Genomic DNA, 21,342 nt, shown 5'->3' on the forward strand with positions numbered 1-21,342 from the left:
CCTGTTTCAATCATAGAAAACATTTTTGGATATATATTTTCAATCATTTCTTCTTTTTCACAAGGTGACCAGCACAATTTTAAATAGAGGAGTGGTTGTGGGAGAAAATGTAGCTTCTAAAACAATGAGTGGCAGTCATCACTCCCATTGACATTAGCAAAAAACCTACGAACCACCACCATTACCAACAATATCAACAGCCAAAACAAGACCACTAACACCAGCATGACCCATGATAACTATAACAAAAATAGTAACGAAACCAGTAACAACAACATCAACAATAACAGTAATGAAACAAACGATTTCAGCTATTATAGTATAACTATCATCAACAATAACGACATCAACAGTATCAACATGGAAGACAACAGTAATCCTTTTTACCTAGATAGTAACAAAACACACTGAAAGGAACTTCCTTCACAAATATTACAAATAAAAGGGTCACCCACCTCCTGCAAGGGAAAGTGAAGGCCATTGAAAAATATCAAAAAAATATTATTATTCCATCCAGCATCATGTCTCTCCCAGAAGATTTGCACCAAAAAAAGATCAATAATATATAAGTGCATTAATTACAAAAAAAGAAAGCCACAATACCTTTCCCCAGCCAAAACAGAAAATGTCTGGAAGAGGTGTGGCCTTCCATAGTTTATATCTGCTGATGAAGGCAATAAGAGAGTGTGGTAGCTATCTGCAGCAATGAAGAGGAAGTGTGCAGGAAGGCTACAATGACCTGCTCCTCCAACCAGTTTGTGATGCTCCCCCTATACATGGGACATCAAGTGTCCAAGGTCAGGGCCCCGAACGTACCTTCTTATAGGGACAAGGCCACAGTAATGGCCATGCTAGAGGAAGCATGGAGTGATAATAAGCATGAAAACAAGCTAGAAAGAAAAACAGAATGAGAGTGTCAATGGAGTTCCAGGTTTTGGTTGATCCAGTGTCAAACTCTTCGGATACAGAAATGATTAACACTGTAGTGAGTCAAGAAAGCTATTTGTGCTACCACAGCATTGTACAGTCAATCAGGGCTGGATGCAAAGGCAAACAAACAGCAGTTATCTGCCTTAGCAGAGAAGCGAGAGTTTTAGGCAGTTGGCAAGAAGATGGCATAGCAGCAACAATTCTTCCAACATGAAACAGCGTTTGTTTGTTCACCACCAACTTCATGCAACCAACTTGGAGTCACATTGGCTCTCAACTTGTCACCTCCTGAGCAGCCTAGTTCGTTTATGCTAACTTCACTACTCGAAAGTCTGGATGACATCAGCCACAATTGAACTGTATTGAACTGTATATTTTTGTTTAAGCTAGCTTTGTTCCCATTAGCTTACAATGGCTTTCAACGGAATCATTTTGTGCCAAAAGAAAGTTATAATGCATTACCTGACTCACACATACAGGCTACACCTCTTGATACTTGTCAGCATTCGTTCCTATTTTAATAAAGTTACAATGTTTTGTTTACAAACTGCCTTCTGGCATTCATTACATATGCTTCTCAGAAGCACATTAAATGGACTTTGTCACAAACACTTTCATACTTTAAATTAGTAACCACTCTCACTAAAATACTATACTGAAAGAATATCAGGTATGTACAGGGGCACACATAAACCAGGACAAATCAGTGGGTTTGCATCTAGGTTCTTAGAGAGGCAAGTCCATGTTGACTAGCAGTGATTTCTGTTGATGGATGGGAAGTTCAGTGAAAGTGCTCAGTCTGGTTCAGACCAAACCTCCATGTCAATATCAACTGAGAAGAGGTCATAGTCAGAGTTGCCAAGCTTACCCACACATGAGCATAAAAGAAGCTGTTTCTGAAAGGCTGGGCAGAAGTAGAAAATGCATACATCACCTCAGTGGTGTACTGCTGTCTTGCCCTAAGAAAACTCTGACCAGATTGGAGTACTTGCTTTTTCAATTCTTATGGAAAGGTCAGAAAAACCATCTGCTGTCAACACTCAAATTCCACTGAGGTCGACTTTGCCTTCATGGGATCAATGAAATAAGTACTAGTAATGCACTGTAATCAACTAGCCCCTTAACCTAAAGTTTCAGGCCTTGTGCCTATAGTAGAAAGGATTATCATCATCATAATCAATAACAATTGACATAAATTTGCTTGAAGTTTAAAATAAATCTAAGAAAAACATTCGCATTAGGTATCATCAAGTTTTTGGAAATACTTTATATTATACTAGCAGTATAACCCGACCTTGTCCAGGTGTGACTTATTACGCCTTCTTCGATAAGTCTTGCTAGGTGAAAATCAACTAAAAAAGAAAGCCTTACAACGGAAAAACCCGTATGATGTAAATATGTTCATAATTCAAAAGACGATGAAATTAATAGGGAAAGTCTGAAGGTGTAACATTATTAAGCATACGTAAATTTCATCCATCTAATTGGCTGTAGAAATGCTTGTGCAAAACAACTTTTTGTGCTGCCCTGATTATATATATATAGTAGGGTAATCCCTTTTAGTAGGAGGTAGGATGGCAATTTCTGATGAAGCAATTGCTGGCGATCTGTTGCTACACAGTTTTGCCAGAATTCTATCAGATTAGGCAGAAGATGTTGATGCACCATTTTGCATTATGTTCAAAGTAGCTTCTGGAATGTGGTGAATTGCTGCAGTCTGTTGCTGTCATTTTAAACTGGTTGCTTTCTTTCCCTAGCAAACTCTTCTTTGGAGGCATAATCTATGTATATATTAAACAGAACAACAAAAGTTATAATAGATGGCAGGGTCGGTACTTTCCACATATTTTATTTATTTATTTATTTTATTTATGTGTTTCAGCCAAGTGGCTGCGGTCATGCTGGTGCACCACCGTGTAATTTTTCAGATTAACACCCACTGTAATTTTTCAGATTAACACCCGCACGATTACTCAACCCTAACCCTAAAACCCTAAACCTAACCGTAACACTAACCCTAATCCTAACCCTAAACCCTAACCCTAAAACCCGAACCCTAACACCCTAGTGAAAATCGTGGTATATTTACCAAACATTGACGAACATGAGTTATATTGTTGTCAATGATTGTGTGTACAGGTAGAAGGTAAGAAATATAAAAGTTGTTAGAAACAACAGTCAAATCTCCCTTAAATCACACAAAGTAAACGAAATTTAAAAATGTTTACATCAATGGAATTTTTTCGATGTGAACTTTCCAGTGCAGTAATTACACGCTCAACATATAATATAGAGAGTAAGAGTAAAAGAGGGGGAAAGAGAGAGAGAGAGAGAGAGAGACATAAACCCTAACACTAACACCCTAGTGAAAATCGTGGTATATTTACCAAACATTGACGAACATGAGTTATATTGTAGTGAATGTTTTGTGAGAGAGAAGAGGAAGAGAGAGGGGGGGAGAAAGGAATAGAGATGGTAGCAATGAAGAGAGAGAAAGAGAGAACGGAAGACAGTTATAAAATAGCAATGCGTGCACGTGTTTATATAAGAAACACAGAAACTAAATCTTATATCTATAATGTTGAATTGTGTATGTGTTTATGTGTATGTTGTTGTCACAGATCACGTATGTGTGGTCGTGTGTGTTTTTACGTTTCTATGTTATGAAAAATATGTTAGAGGTAGAGAAAAGGTATTATATTAAAGAGAGGAAGAAGAAGTAAGAGTGTAAAATGTAACCAAGTTAATCTATGACTTTGTATGTATCACTTTCTCTCCCTCTCCCTCTCCCTCTTTTACTCTTACTCCCTATAACAACGCCGGTACAGGGAGAAGGGAAGGAATATAAATGTTGCTAGAAACGACAGCCAAATCTCCCTTAAATCACACAAAGTAAACGGAATTTAAAAAATCTAATTACTGCACTGGAAAGTTCAGATCGAGAAAATTCCATTGATGTAAATATTTTTACGAAAAAGTGGAAAATGTGGATTTCTATAAACATTCAAAAAGGCTTCACACAAACACACAATTTCAGATTTATATATTAAGATTAATAACTCTCTTAGCTATATTAATAACTCTCTTAGCTTTTACTATCTTTTTTTGTCCTATGTAATTAAACTTTTTTTGTTTTGTTTTAGATTTTACACCTGTGTTCATAATTTTAAATCCATTTTAGTTGCAATAAAGCACACTACTCAAAATAGATGTTGAACTTATGAACCAAAACTTATGATTCTCTACCTTCATATCTCCTCATGATATTTTTTTATAAACTAAAGCATATATGAAGAATAATATCTTAGAATTTGTGATTTTAACTTTGGATTGTCTACTTAAGTTTCTTTAATTTACTTTGTTATGCTTTTTTGAGGATGTTGAGCAGTATCATGTAGAATATAGGTTTGCCATGAAAATTTGTGGATTTTAGTCTGCAACTAAAGTATATTTCCCTTTTTAAGGAGCAGTTCCTGTAGAAAAGAATGTTTAACTATAAAATTTGATGCTTCGAAGCTTCAACATATCTAACTAATGTCAATCTGTTTTATTTCAGATAAACAACAGGAATTAGATGTGCCAACATTAAAGGTAGAAGATACAGATAGACCAGGAAACAAAGATATATTTCAAAAAGACAAGAACCGACCAATGTGTCAGATATCTGGAGTACGGAAACTGAAGCATACTAACAGTTTCACAGGTGTTGTTCCAAAACATGGTGTGGAAACGCCTCATAGAGAAGAACTTGGGAAGGTACTTCTTTTTTGTTCTTTGAAATAGGATTATTTAATAAAGTTAATTACATTTGATTAAGAAAATCTACAGAAAGATAGAAAGAAATAAAAGAGAGATTTTAAAATGTTCAAAATAATATAAAGTGTATTAGTTATGAGAATTACATAAATTTATAAGCTTTAAAAAAAATACCATTTTATTCAGTTCAAGCGCCAGGGTATCTTATTAATTTAAAAATTGCATTCTCCTGCAATTTACCCCAGTTTATTAAATTGATGAAGACGGGATTTGTTTTAAATTAATAGTAAGGAATATTTTATATTCTTTAATACAAGCAAGTTTTAGGGCATTTAGTGTATCACAGTAAATAATGCAAATCTTTGGTGATCCTGGCAAAGTGAAATCCAAACCTGAATGAAATACCAATCAAGACTCAATCATCATCCAGCTGGTATCAGTTAATGTTAAGAGTGTAGCATTCAGCATTTCACTAGTGTTGTTTTGGGAGGCAAAACTAAAACACACCAGTTGATGCTGGTCAAGTGAATGGACATCCAGTTTTAACCAACTAGATTTTCAATATTGCTGTTACACTTTGCTTCACAATAAGATGTTGGGGATCTGTTGATTCGGGTCGGGGTGGAAAGTTTTTTAAGAAATCGTTTCATGATAGGGGCTGTATTTTCACATCAGCATGAATCTTGATTGCACAGGATTAAAGATGTTTCTTTGTATATTTTGTACATTATGTTCATCTCAAATGAACAATTTATAAATTCATATATGACTACCTTTTCTTCTCATTCTCTAGCATTTGGCAGATATTGACAAGTGGGGAATAGACGTGTTTAAGATTTCAGAATATTCTAACAATCGACCATTGACTTGTGTTACATATACTATATTACAGGTCTGTAATCAAATTTATACTTTATTTAGCTCTTAAAATTAGTAACTGAAGCTTTGAAGCTTCTGTTGTAATTCAGTTTAATTTCATATGATGCACTTCTATTTAAATTCTATTTAAACTATATTGCCTAATTAACAATAATTATTAACCAGTGTTGAACTGAAGACAAAATAAATTTTACTATCTGAATAATTTACAGGAGAGAAATCTGCTGAAAACCTTCCAAATTCCTGCCCAAACAGTTGTAACCTACTTGATGCATCTAGAAGACCATTACCACCGTGATGTTCCTTACCATAATGCTATGCATGCAGCAGATGTTACACAATCAACTCATGTTTTACTATCAGTATCTGCTTTGGAGGTAAATATATTTTTATAAATAATTCATGTTTTGGATGAATGGTTAACTTGATAGGTTACCTCAACTAATGTATAATTTTGTCATCTAGTCTATTCTGCTGAAAATAAATATTTCTGACTTATAATTACCTGGCATTGAAAAATGGATTGAGCAATCGAATATGTTCAGATAATTCATGAAAATACAATATGAAACATTTATTAAAATAAATTAAAAAATAAAAGTTACTATCAAAACTAAACCCTACCTTTTTTTTTTTGCTTAGATTTTAATCTTTTTACAATTTCTATTGTTCTCTTTCCTTCATTCCCTTTTCGTCATCATCATCATCATCATCATCATCATTAATTACAATGGACTAAGGTCAATTTCATCTTTCACACTTTTGGATAAAATAAAGTACCAGTCAAGTACTCAGATCTATGTAATCAACTAACTTCCTTTCATAATAGTTACTAGTTTTGTGCCTAAAATAGAAACTATTTTTATTACTATTGTTGCTGTCATGATCATCATCAGCATTATGCAGTTGTAAAGTGGCAGAATTGATACAATCCTGGAGTATTGCAGTATTTATGAGGTGGTATCAAAAAGTTCCCGGACTAATTATATTTAATAAAGAATAATTTATCTACCGAAGTTTTAACATCATTCCCTTGTGCAGTAATACACCATTCCAGCATTCCTGCCACTTTTGGAAACTGGCCTGGAAGTTGTTTAATGTAAGTGAGTTGAGGACCTTCTGAAATTCACTCTGGATCTCAACAACAGAGATAAAATGGCGACCTTTGAGCTGCATTTTCATCTTGGAGAAGAGATGGAAGTGCACAGGCACTAAATCTGGGGAAAAGAGTGGGTACAGAACTGATACCATGTTTTGGGTGAGAAACTCATGAGTGAGGAGAGCTTTGTGATAGATTGCATTGTTGTTGTAAAGAATTCAGTTCTTTGCACTCCACAGATCCAGTCACTTTTATTAAATGCCTTCCCTCAAATGTTTCAAAACATTGAAGAAGAACTCTTGATTGATGGTTTGGTCCTGTGGTATGAATTCTTGATGCACAATACTGTGGATGTCAAAAAAATCAATGAGCATGCTCTTGACTGAGCTGCAACACTGTCATGCACTCATGCCACTTGAAACATTGCATACAACCCATTGCCTTGTCACTGTAAGCTTGCCAAAACATACTCAATTTCTCTGTAGCAAACTTCTCAAGTTTAACACAAAATTTCACATTGGCTCTTTGTTCCACCTTCTTTTCCATGACAAAAATCACAAACTACAGTATACATGTGATCACAAAAACACAAATTTCACAACATGGAATGTAATCACAGTGATATCATTTGGCACACTGCTTCATGAAGTCTCTATTAGCTCTCACTGTGTCTGCAACTGTGTGCTGCCATCTGTTGGCATGCAACATAACTAGTCTGGGAACATTTTGATACCCCCTTGTTAAATTCCTTTACATTATGAGTTCAAACTTGACTGGGACAATCTAATTTACTATGTCCCTCCTAAAGTACTATGCACTTATTTTAGAAATTTTTATTATGTAGTTTATATGTTGTTACTAATATTTAATATCATAGTATAATTCTGTATCAATATCTTCTTGATTCCAGAATGTATTCACTGATCTTGAAGTGTTGGCAGCAATATTTGCCTGTACTATTCATGATGTTGACCATCCGGGTGTGACAAATCAATATTTAGTCAACACAAGTAATTATGCTCTTTATTTATCTTTGAAACAGTTTTGTATTATGCCTTAACTTAGTTATTAAAATGATTTTGGTTCATAGATCTAATCTTATATCATCAGTTATGAATTTATCTCTTTAAGTAACTAATTTTTGTTATAACTCCCCATCCCCATTCCATACAATACTATCAAGAGGAATTAGATTCAATATTTTAAAATAATAAAGCACTTGTTAAATAATACAGTTATAGTTGATGGCCTGACATTCATTAATGTAGCACTAATACAGTTTAGTTTATGTATAAATATACAGAGAAATATAAAACAGTCATGCACTGATACTAGAGAAATAGAATACTTTTAATTTTAAACTTTGACTTTTTAAAGTTGATTTAAAAAAAAAAAATTTAATATAATGGAAGGGAAGGTAAAAGTGCTGAAGACAGGAAAATGGATCCCTGTGAATGAAGCTTTTTGGAGCCATTCTGTTATATGGACTGTTAGATATGTAATTCGTCTGACGTTCCGTGTGTCATGTGGTTCGTCTGAGTTCATTGTTTCATTGTTGTTGTCTTGTGGGACTGTCGTAGTAAAATGTCATTGATATATATATGGCGGACATGACTTTTGTTTATTCATAACGAACATTGGGTGAGTGCGTTCTTTGTATGTAATTGAACAATAAATGTAATAATTAAATTGTATAACTCGTTGTGTTATCTCTACGAGTCACCCGAGGGAAACATAACAGAGTTTATTGGCGTCGCCGATAGGACCGATAGGATACATATCGTAATAACAATGGCTGAAAAACAGACAGTAGAACTTATTAAATTGTTTAGGGAACAAATGGACAAGCAAATGCAACAACATCAGAGAGATATGGACGCTCTGTTAAAACTGTTTGGTGCTCGACAAGTTGAAGGCGATTCTAGTGGCTATTTTTCAGCTGCTTCAACAACAGTGTCGATTCCACCATTTACTGCATTTGATTCAGCGACAGAACTATGGCCTGATTACTGGTCAAGATTCCGTACGTTTGTGGCTGCTAATGCTGTACCTGAAAAACGCATGGCATAAGTGTTCCTGACCAATCAGACTGCTACTGTTTACAAACAACTTGCTAATCTGGCTACCCAACAAAATCCGCCTAAAGATATCAACAACTTGATAATGGACGAAATCGTTGACTTCATGAAGGAACAGTTCGACCCTAAACTTTTCATTGTGAGAGAGCGTTTCAAGTTTTGGAGTGATATGCAGCGGAAGCCAGGCGAAACTCTCCAGGAGCTGGCAGCACGTATACGCCAGGATGCAGCTACCTGTGATTTTCCAGCGATCACCAACCCACAGGATGAAGCTCTGAGACAGAGATTCATATGTTCGGTTAACAATGAAGCGGTTCTGAAGGCGCTTTTTAAGATAAAAGACTCAGAACTAGATTTTGCCCGTGCTGTCCAGGTTGCCATTGAGACTGAAGACGCAGCAAAGGTTGCAAAAGAAACTGTATACAGTTCCAAAACCAAGCAGGTGTACAAGGTCCAGCAGAACAGGAATAAGAGTCCTCAAAAGAAACATCAGCAGTCTTATTCCACAAACCAGGAGAAATGCTACCGATGTGGAAAGGCCCACAAAGCAACAGACTCCTTTCAGGGAAACCAAATGTCATTTTTGTGATAAAAAGGGTCATTTGCAAGCGGTGTGTAGGAAAAAACAACATCAGCAACGCAATGGTCATTCACAAACTCCCGTGAAAAGAATCACAAAAGCTGAGCTAGTCAAGGCGATCCTAGGTGAAGTTTCCCGAGACACTCATAGTTTAATTGTGCCAGTAACAATCCAGAACAGACTGTTCACAATGGAATTGGACACTGCTACTACAGGCAATTTTGTTTCCTTGTCAGTCTGGAAACAACTTGGAAGACCAAAGCTGCAAGATGTCAAGCATCGCTATGAATCTGCCAGCAAGCACAACCTGCCTGTTCTAGGAACTTTCATGGGCCAAACCAAGGATCCAACAACTGGTAAGCAGGATCTTATACCTTACATAGTCACCAAGATCTCTGATCTTAATTTGCTGGGTCGGAATGCTATCCAGACTCTGGGAATTTCCGTAGACACTGCTCTAGGTTTGAAAAGCATAGACAGCCAAGCTAAGAGGGAAGGTGCACAAGGGATGTATCCAAAGACCTCAAGCGAGCCCTATGTTTCCCTGCAGCAAGATTGTCACAACATGTGTGATGAATTTCCAGATCTTTTCAAGCAAGAATTGGGATGTCTCAAGAACTTTGAACTGGAAGTGAAGTTCAAATCGGACGCAACACCAGTCTTTCACAAGGCACATCCGGTCCCATTTGCTCTTCGTGATGACCTGGCCAAAGGTTACGAAGAAGGCATCGCCAAGGGAATCTGGAAGCCAGTCCAATTCAATGAATACGGAACGCCAGTGGTACTGATTCGTAAAGCACACGCTTCAAGCAACCTGAAGCCCAAACTACGGATTTGTGGTGACTACTCTGTGGGAATTAATGACCAACTTGCTGATCACCGTCATCCAATGCCACTCCCTGCTGAACTGATGCAGAAACTCGGAGGTGGATTCAGATATACAAAGATAGACCTTGCTGATGCCTATAATCAGATCAAGCTGGCTCCAGAAAGTCAACGCAGACTCGCACTCAGCACTCACCGTGGAGTACTCCTGCAACAACGACTCCCTTTCGGAATCAAGTCAGCACCTGGTTACTTTCAGGAGATCATGGAAAACCTGACCCATGATCTACCTGGAGTGGCCGTCTTCCAGGATGACATGCTCGTCAGTGGGAAAGATGCAAACAGTCACTTAAACAACCTAAAGTGTCTGCTCACACGTCTAAGCGACAATGGACTCAGATGTCGCCGTGAAAAGTGCCAGTTTGCACTACCCAGTGTAGAATACCTTGGACACATTTTGTCGACTGAAGGGATCACTAAGGGATCCAAAGTCGAAGCAGTCTTAAAGATGCCATCTCCAACGAACGAATCAAGCTTGAAATCTTTCCTAGGTTCAGTTCAGTTTTATGGAAAGTTTATCCCAAACCTAGCCAGTATAGCAGAGCCACTCTATTGCCTTACAAAAAAGTCAACTATTTGGAAGTGGGGAGATGAGGAACAGTCAGTTTTTGATCACTTGAAAAATGTACTTTCATCAAGTCAATTTCTGATACACTTCGATCCAAACAAAACTTTGGGACTGGCTTGTGACGCATCAAACGTTGGTATTGGAGCAGTCCTGTTTCACCGCTATCCTGTTGGAAGCGAGCGCCCAATATCCAATATGTCCAAGACTCTCACTTCTGCACAGCGTAACTACAGTCAAATTCAAAAGGAAGCCCTAGCTATCATATTTGGCTTGCAGAAGTTTTACCAGTATTTGTACGGTCGTAAATTCGTACTCGTGACTGACCACAAGCCACTGACATCACTATTCAGTACGAGGAAAGGGACGCCACTTCTTGCTGCTAACAGACTAGCACGATGGGCCCTGTGGCTGAACCAGTTTGACTACACCATTGAATATCGGAAATCAGCAGATCATGGCAATGCTGATGCCCTCAGTCGCTTGCCATTCGGTGATGACAACGACTTTGACAGAAAGGAAAATGGGGAAGACATAGACATGGTGTGTGCCATCAAAGCTCTTAGTATTCAAGTCCAACCTGTGGATGCTAACGTCCTCCGTCAAGAGTCAGGGAAAGATCCAGTGATATCTACAGTGATGCGCTTCGTCAGTGAAGGCTGGCCACCAAAGAACATGGAGATCAATGACGAAGTCAACAAGTTCCGTAAGTTATCAAACTCACTTAGTATCTGTCATGGATGCCTTATACATGGATCTAGAGTTGTGATTCCACATAGCTTGCAGCCAAAGATCCTCAATCTTCTGCATCTTGGACATTTTGGCATGGAACGCATGAAACAACTAGCAAGAACTGCTGTTTATTGGCCTGGTATCGATGCTGCTATAGAGATAGCCAGTCGACGATGTGATTCATGTAACGAACATCAAAGGCAGCCATCTAAGCCTCCAGTTCACCCATGGATGTTACCAGAAAAGCCGTGGAGCCGCTTACATCTGGACCATGCAATAAATTTTATGGGTAGAGATTGGCTGGTGATCACAGATGCTTATTCCAAGTACCCATGCATTCATCCTACTTCCTCCACGTCCTCCAAAGCCACTTTGAATCTGCTTGAGGAAGACTTTGCGCACTTCGGATTTCCTCACACACTGGTCACCGATAATGCACCAACTTTTACGTCTGAGGAGTTCCAGAGCTGGTGCAAAGAACGCGGGATCACACACCTGACAGGGGCACCTTACCACCCAGCTACCAACGGAGCAGCGGAACGTTTGGTGCAGACCTTCAAACAAGCTCTGAGGAAGTCTTCTCTTCCGCCAACACGAGCACTTCAAGAATTCTTGATGCAGTACCGGAGAACACCAACATCCTGTGGATTCTCTCCAAGTGAACTTTTGAATAACCGGCAGATACGAACAAGGATTGATTCTCTGCTGCCATCGCCAACACACATTGCTCAAGGCAAACAGTCTAAGGAAGCACTTAAGTCTCAGGTGACTCCAAGCTCGGCTGATGTCGCTAAAGTTACCAGGCAGTACAAGGCCGGAGATCCTGTGTATGCACTATACTATGGACCTCACCGAGACAAAGATCCCCGATGGGTACCAGCAATCATTAAGAAGTCATTGGGTACTCGCTGCTTTAATGTGAAGGTCATACCTCATGGCCCGATGTGGAGACGACACTGGGAACAGCTGCGACCGCGGTACACAACTGAGGAAGACAATGAACCTGGTGATGCAGAAAACACTGTATTTGAATTTGCAACAGATCACCCGATGGAGATCTCGGAAACTGTGCCACTAACACAAAGACAAACCAGACCCAAGACCATGTTACCCGTTCCAGAGTATGGACCAGACAACCCAAGACGGTCCAAGAGAACCCGTAAAACCCAAGAGAGACTTTGCTGTTGATACTTCTTGTGTAGCATCAATTTCAGTGGGGAGGTGTTATATGGACTGTTAGATATGTAATTCGTCTGACATTCCGTGTGTCATGTGGTTCGTCTGAGTTCATTGTTTCATTGTTGTCTTGTGGGACTGTCGTAGTAAAATGTCATTGATATATATATGGCGGACATGACTTTTGTTTATTCATAACGAACATTGGGTGAGTGCGTTCTTTGTATGTAATTGAACAATAAATGTAATAATTAAATTGTATAACTCGTTGTGTTATCTCTACGAGTCACCCGAGGGAAACATAACACATTCATTTAGAGGTTCTCTGAATCAAAGAATTGTTTCTGATCATCTCAATTACTTTAGAAATGTTGGTGGTAAATGGGTTAATTTATTGGTTCATAGAGACAGGGATAGAATTTAGTTAGAATCACGTAGTGTGACCCCTATTTTCTCGGAAAAAATACCCTTAAAGATCAAAGTGATTATAATTCTTCATTAAGAAGGAAGAGTTTCAGAGTAATGGACAGGATTGGCAGAGTAGAATTTATATAGTTAAAATTGACTTGTTGTGAATTGGTGTAACTATGGTGACATGCATTCCATTGTTGTTGTGTAGCTCTAGGTCAGTTTTAGTTCAACAGTCATATAGCATGCAAATATTTAGTCAAACAATTGGGTATAACCCACAAATCTTTTGTTCCAGTTATATAATGCTTTTACTGAATTGAAAACCACACAGCACACTCCCACATGCAGTAATAATTTGTGTGAGGAGCAGTATGATAGTCTAAAAATCATCTAAAGTTATAATATATATAGTATGTTGTTTAGACCTGTGGTGTGAAGGGTTACTACAGGTTGAGACATCAAAGAATTAGATCTAAAATTGTAAGGGAAGAAATGGGGAAGTCAAGTGTGAGAATATTGTACACCATAGACAAGATATTACAGAAATTAATATTAGGACCTTTCAGTGCTTGCATTAAAAAGTACAGTTAAAAAAAATGAATGTGGTGGTAATGGTGGTGGTGCTAGTGGTAGTAGTGGCATGAGAACTGTGACGGATGCATGTACTTCTCATCTATTTAACACCAAATCAGCCCTGATTGAGCAGACCTGTGTTCAAATGCATTCAAGCTGTAACGACTGTCTTGTATATTCAAGGATTATACTATCCAATGTATTCTTATCGTCTTTAAAGCGATAAGGTGAAATTTGAAGGGCTGTTTGGTTGATATTTCTAGTTGGTCAAATGTCTACATAGATATTCCTTTGTCGGTTTCTTACACTTGGGTTCAGCAAGGTAGCAAGAAAGAAACAGGAAAAGATGCTAGTATCATGTCTGAGCATGTGTGTGTGTGTGTTTGTGTTTATATATGTGTGTGTGTGTGCGTGTGTGTATGTATGCATGTATGTATAACCAAAGATCTCTCTCTCTCTCTATGAGTGAAAGGAAGAGTGTATGATGCATGTATATGAGCTGCAATGCTACATGTTTGACAGAACACAAGTGTATTGAAAGAAAAGTTAGGCATAAGAAGAATTATATGCAGTGTGCAAGAAAGGAGACTACACTGATTTGGTCATGTGATGCAGATGGACACGAACAGTTGCATAAAGAAGTTCCAACCACTTAAAGTGGAAGGAAATTGTGGAAGAGGGAGATCCAGGAAGACATGGGATAAAGTATTGAAGGCTGATCTCAAAACACTGAGCCTTGTGAAGGAGACGACGGAGAACCGAGATATGTGGCTCATTGCTGTACTCAAGAACACCTACCCACCACAACATGTAAAAAGCACTGGTGTTGATGCCACGTAAAAAGCACCAAGTAAAGTGGTTAGCATTAGGAAGGGCATCCAGCAGTAGAAACCAAGCCAAAACAGACAATGGAACCTGGTGTGGGCCCCTAGCCTTGCCAGCTCCTGTCAAGGCTTTCCAATCCATGCCAACATGGAAAACGGACATTAAATGATGATGATGATGATGATGATGATATATGTGGTTTATCGTTATTGAGCAGTGGAAGTGTGGCTTGCAATTATATAGTCCAGTGGTTCCCAATAGAGGTTTCCAACCCTTTTATTTAAATGAGTTTTCCCATGGACCCCTTTTAATATGCTCATCCTTATATATATATATATATATATATATATAATTGTTTAAAATAAATAAATAGACATAATATAATGTCTAACAATTGATGTATACTATCTCTGGATCCCCTCCATTTTATATATTCATATATATATGTGTGTGTGTGGCTCATTGCTGTACTCAAGAAAACCTGCCCACTACAACATGTAAAAAAGCACTGGTGTTGATGCCACATAAAGAGCACCCAGTACATATATGAAATTTTGAATTTAGTTCACAGACCCCCCCAGTACTACCTTTGTGGACCACCAGGGGTCCAGGTTGGGAACCACTGATATAGTCAAATGATGTTTATTTCTGCAAAAATTTACATGACTAGTCTAACCTACAGCTAGCTTATTGTTTTAAATGTGAGCTTAATGGAAAACAATATTTCTGTATGATGCCCACAAAGTCGCAAGTAATCAGTTCTTTTCCTGCTAAAATTAGTTTCTTTGCTCGAGTGAGTCTACTATAATCAATAAATACAAACTTTACCCTGCCAAGAAAGCAGCTGTAAACAGGAATCTAAAGAAGACCATTGCTGACACCACTCTACAATGGGAAAATGTAAACAAACTATTTTTTGCCGTCGAAGATGACATTCACACTCATATACCCTTCTCACCAAAAAAAAAAAAAAACACAGCTATTTAGCAAATCATTTTATTTTTCTCTTTGTTTCTTTTACCAACAGTAATTTTTGCTTTAGAAACACAAATTGACAATGTACATTTAACTAGTATTTCTAGTAAAAATTTCTTTTTATCTAGCTTGCTAAAACGTGATTCTTTTAGTAAAACATATTTTTGTTAAGCTGAATGACTCCATATTTTGTTTTACTCAATGGACATTTTGATAGTGAACAAACTTTTAAGTTGCTGAAAAACTAATTTTAAGTTTTTACTTCTCATTGCTTTATACATTGTCTAACATATGCATTTAGTTTGCTCAAGCACATGGTCTTTTGTAGATATTTTTCTATGTATGACCATCAACTGCCATTTTATTTCCTCTTCATCTTCAGAGTTCTCCTGTTAATTCTTACTTCTTAATTTATTATCATTCTGTTAGACAATGTATATTAGGTTAAACAACTTTAGTGAGTAAACATAATTGTGAGTGTGTATATATTGATATATTCCTGGTGGGGCAACAGCAGAAGTACCAAGCCAAAAATAACCCCCTGTACTTGGCTTTTGTCTTTGTTGGAGAAAGCCTTCAACAAAGTCCCTCACTCCTGGCTGGTGAGAGTGGTTGGTGAGACCTGTACAAGCCATGTAGAGGGATGCTATCAGTAAGGTGGGGGTTGGCAGCAAGTATAGCAATGAATTCATGCTACAAGTAGAGCTCACCGGAGATCAGTCCTCAGCCCCTTTTTGTTCATAGTCCTCCAAGCAATAACAAGAATTTAAGTTGAGCTACCCCTGGGAGCTCCTCTATGCTGATGACCTTGTTCTTAGAGCTGAATCACTACGAGAATTAGAGAAGAAATTTCAGGTGTGGAAGCAAGGTCTAGAATCAAAGAGTTAATTTACCAAAAACCAAAGTCTCAGTAAGTAGGAAAGTGGGAAAATCACAAATCTCTTCAGATAGATGACCATGCTCAATATGTAGAAAAGGTATAGGTAGAAACTCCATAAGATGTACCCAGTGCAAGCTAAGAACACATGAAAGGTATAGCGATATCAGAGGAAGGTTACAGGGAAAATAGCCTTTGTCTGTGCTTATTGTACAGGTACAATAAGCACTAGAAATGTACAGAAAATAGACTCCATCAAATGCCAGAGTGGGGAGCCGTTATCTAGGTTATCAGCAGTAGAGGTGGATGCTCCAAGAGCATAACTGCTAGAATAAGAATAGGTTGTTGGTAATAAAGGGCCTCTCCCTCAGAGTGAAAGGCAGATTGTATGATGTGTGAACAGCCATGCTACATCACAGAGAAATGTGGGCTGTGACTGCCGAGGACATGCTGAGGCTTGAAAGAAATGAAGCTAGTATGCTTCACTGGATGTGCAATGTCAGCATGCATGTATGACAGAGTATAAGCATCTTGAGAGAAAAACTGGGCATGAAAGGTATCAGACGTAGTGTGCAAGAGAGACAACTGTGCTAGTATGGTCATGTGATGCATGGACAGCTGTGTAAAGAAATGCCAATCTCTGGCTGTAGAGGGAACTTGTGGAAGAGATAGACCCAGGAAGACATAGGATGAGGTGGTGAAGCCTGATCTTTGACTGTTAGGCCTCACAGAGGCAATGACAAGTGACTGAAACTTTTGGTGATATGCTGTGCTTGAGAAGACTTGCCAAGCCAAGTGAAAACGTAGTCAAGGCCAATGCCTGTGTCATGTAAATAGCACCCATGCCAGTGGACGGACTGACATATGTATGTATATATGTATGTTAAAAACAGAGAACAGGCAAACAAAAAGTGGTATCACTTTAAAGCTTTTTATTTATAATTTGTAATTTAAACATAGTGCAGAGTAGTTATAGTAAATAGGTAAAATCTCTTACAGCTGTTTCTAGAATAACTACACATGTGGAGCATGTGTTATTGAGCAAGAATTTTCATGTAAGCTAAGTATTCCATCACCATAGAGAGAGAGAGAGAGAGAGATAAAGAAATAAAGAATATCCTTAAACAAGGGTACCAGTTTGTTGAATAGTTACCAGTTTGTTCAATAACTAAAGAGTGTCCAAAGTAGAAATATAATATTGATTGTTAGTTCCATAGTCAAAGAATTAATGAAATCCTTAACTAACAATAATATTCATTTGCTGTTCCATTGCTGAAGTATCAAGGAAAATCCAAGGTAAAAGATGGTAGAAGTTACTAGTTTCATCTTTGAAGAAAAAGTGAAGTAGATATGATTCTTCAAGGAGTACAGGACAGTGTGAAGGAAGGATAATAAGTGAATGAGTGTCAATGGTACAGTGAGGGCATACATAACATGGGAGTTAAAGGGATGTATATAGATATACATGTACATATACAAGTATATACACATATATACACAACAGGCATGTAATCATATAAACTCAAATACATATACGCAGAAACATGTGCCTGTCCATACACCCACTGTTACGTGGTGTCAGAACGCGCTAGTATTTCACACTGACGGGTCTTTTACAAAACATTTACCGTATTTTTAAAGTCATTTTCACTTAAAAATATTTTGCCTATCATAGTGTGTCTAATACAAAGGTTAGAGTTTCTTCCCTTTCAAGGTGAAGTTATTTTCGGAGTATTTTCCTGTTATGCCCTGTTTTGGGTATTTATACCCCAAAACCCTGAATATCTCAATAACTACTGGTCCGATTTATACAAAACTTGTTTTATTCCGTTCATATTCACATTTCAAGAACACTTTACTTGCAAAGTATTTTCCCATTATGCACCAGTTTGGCTGTGTAACATTGCAAGCAAGCAAGCAAGATTGGACTTTACTGTTAATAGTATATATTATTATATTATTCAAAACAGTTTGATTCAAGTTTCACCGGAGAACCCAACTCTTTCAGGTTTTGGATTGCATTGAGTGCTCTTTTCTCTCATCTATATGTGTATAAATATATATATATATATATATACACACATACATACATACACAAGACAGAAAGATATATCACCTCATGTGCAATGTGATTGTTTTCAATAAAATGTAAATTTTCTTAGAGATTTGAAAATTCTGATTTATTATGAATTATTGTATAGTAATTGTGTAGAAAATTGAATAGCATCCATTTAATTATCTCTAGTTTAACTGTTACTTTATTTTGTTTACAGGTTCTGAACTTGCCCTAATGTATAATGATGAGTCAGTTTTAGAGAATCACCATCTAGCTGTGGCATTTAAACTTCTGCAAGAAGAAAACTGTGATATTTTTGCAAATCTTTCAAGAAAACAACATCAGTCATTACGAAAGATGGTTATAGATATGGTAAATTTATATTAATTTCTTGTCAAATAATCAATCAAATATTAATTTTGTTTTCTGACACAATGTTTTACATTATTTTATAGGAATAATATAATCATATACTTTTATCCATCTATAATTAGTAATATTCACAGACACAGTGTTTAAGTGGAAAATTTATTGTTCATGATGAAACTGAATAACACGAGTAGCAAGACATTGTATAATGCCATTATATATACAGGGTGTGATTGGTAAATTATTACCAATAAAATATTTTTAATTTTACACATGCACATTGTTTGTTTTTAATTCTGTTGACTACACAGTATAGTATGGTCAATTGGGCACTGTCTGTGAAAAAAACAGCACCATGATGCAATTCACTCTACTGCAATTCACTCTACTGCAATTCACTCTAATTAATGGCCAGATGTGAGGACATGTACTAAGAGTGATAAAAAACATCCAGTCAACATCATGGTATTTGGAGTGATCACTAGTGACGGTAACATTATGCCTCCATTCATCTTCCCACAAGGCCTCAGACTCAACATGGAGGCCTACATCAAGTACCTGGAGGAAGTGGTGCTGCCCTGGGTCAAGATGGTGGCTGCTGAAAGACCCTGTCTGGCAACAGGACTCTGCACCATGCCATACAAGCAGGAGAACCCAGTCATGGCTGTCAGACAATTTCTGCAACTACATTACCCCTCACATCTGGCCACCTAATCCTCCAGACTGTAACCCCATTGATTATTATGTGTGGGGTGCAGTTGAGTGAGAGACCACAAAACTCCTTGTAGCACCAAAGATGAACTGAAGGCAAGGATTATGGTAGCATTCACCAACATAAACAAGGAGACTGTCCAGAAGGGTTGCAGGAGATTCTGAAGTCGTTTGGAAGCCTTGGTTGAAGCCAATGACGATTTTATTGAATAAATTTACTCTTTAGTATTTCAGAATATTTTAATGTAATTTTGGTAAATATATCTGTTAAAATGAGATGTTAGTGTTATTTTCATTTTTGCATAATTTAGACGACAGTTTATTCACTGCACTTTGTAAATGTGCATGTGTATGTATTGTGCTTGTACATATATACAGGGTGTATCAGTTTTTAGAAATCATGTGTATGAGTTTAGAAAACCTGTGTTTGTAAACAAATTGGTTCAAAATCTTGAGAATTCTTTTAATCACATTATAAGGAATCCACCGTTAGAATCAATGACTGCTTCAATATGAGGTTGGAAGTGTTGACATGCCAGAAGCAGATAATCTTTATTGGATATAGTGCTGGTTATGGTAAACTTGAGAGGTTTTATGAGTGGGTGTGTTAATTGTCCTTTGTCTCAATGTATGCCCTGTATATAATAATCCAGAGGATTGAGGTCCGGTGAGCTAGGATGCCATGTATCTGGGAGAACATGATTATGGAGTTTGACATGCATTCATGCTATGGTTGTCTTAGCTTTATGAAATGGCACAGAATCTTGTTGGAAGAAATGCTTTCTTCCGTTGAATACTCACAACTTTCTTCAATTGACTCTAAAGCCTGCGCAAAAAAGTGAGAAGGCATGATATCTCCCTTGTTGCTGATGACTCCTAGAACCATCACATTTGCTGAGAACTTAGTATGTATGACCATTGGAACCTCATTCCCAGTTTACCTCTTGGCCCTGATTAATGTTTTCTTCATCAGAGAAAAATCAAAGTATTTCAGCCCCCTGGTATTTTAACTTGTTTAGCAAGCACTTTGCACAGATTGAATGATTCTCTCTTGTCATATCTGATATAAACTGACCCCTCTACATCGCATACAACTTGTACTGGATGTCCTCATGCACAACTCTTGTGATAGTGCATTCTGAAACCTTGAGGTCCTTTGCAATGACTCTGATTCACTTTCCAGGGTTTTAGTGCTTATTTCTTGGACATTTAGTACAATGTTACATGTTCTGAAGCTACTTTGGATGCATTTTGCATTTAGGGGCAATTTGTATGCATATATACAAAGTGATGCAGTTTTATATGCATGTATACAAACTGATGCTGTCTAAATTCCACTGAAAGAGCTTTGTTTCTCTGCTTGAAACAAACTATTGCTCTATTCATGAGAAATTTTTTAAAATAAAACCAGAACATAAACACACTACTTTGCCTACCTAAATGAAAAAAAAGAAATGTTACATGTTGCTTATGCAAACAGGAAATTCTGTTATTAGCCTAAGGTATAAATTTAAATAATTGTATTATTTTAGTTGTCTTAAATCTGTCTTCAATACTTACAGGTACTGGCCACAGATATGTCTAAACATATGAGTTTATTAGCTGACCTAAAAACAATGGTCGAAACTAAGAAAGTTGCTGGATCTGGTGTTCTACTGCTGGATAACTATACTGACAGAATTCAGGTATCAGTACATTTTTTTATTATTAATATTATTATAATAAAAAAAAACTTATTTTATAATGTAATCACTTGTACAAAATTTTGAAGAGTTGCAGATAATAATAGTTTAAAGCTGAATATTTGTAAAACTGAATATACAAGAATAATTGCAATTATATGTTGCAATAGATATGCCATTAAA

The 21,342-nt window shown here is 37.2% G+C and overlaps 1 protein-coding gene across 15 annotated transcripts in view; it reads left to right on the forward strand.

Moving 5' to 3' along the window:
* LOC106867760 (3',5'-cyclic-AMP phosphodiesterase 4C) overlaps window positions 1-21,342 on the forward strand; it is a 702,494-nt gene that overhangs the window by 669,618 nt on the left and 11,534 nt on the right. For all 15 annotated transcript variants that reach the window (XM_014912735.3, XM_089365944.1, XM_089365946.1 and 12 more), the window contains 6 exons: window positions 4,487-4,686; window positions 5,480-5,578; window positions 5,778-5,942; window positions 7,575-7,674; window positions 18,615-18,769; window positions 21,040-21,162. In XM_014912735.3, the coding sequence (XP_014768221.1) occupies window positions 4,487-4,686; window positions 5,480-5,578; window positions 5,778-5,942; window positions 7,575-7,674; window positions 18,615-18,769; window positions 21,040-21,162 (842 nt within the window). The remainder of the gene's footprint in view (window positions 1-4,486; window positions 4,687-5,479; window positions 5,579-5,777; window positions 5,943-7,574; window positions 7,675-18,614; window positions 18,770-21,039; window positions 21,163-21,342) is intronic.

This window comes from Octopus bimaculoides, chromosome 18 (assembly GCF_046866305.1).
Source record: "Octopus bimaculoides isolate indiv1 chromosome 18, ASM4686630v1, whole genome shotgun sequence".
NCBI lineage: Eukaryota > Metazoa > Mollusca > Cephalopoda > Octopoda > Octopodidae > Octopus > Octopus bimaculoides.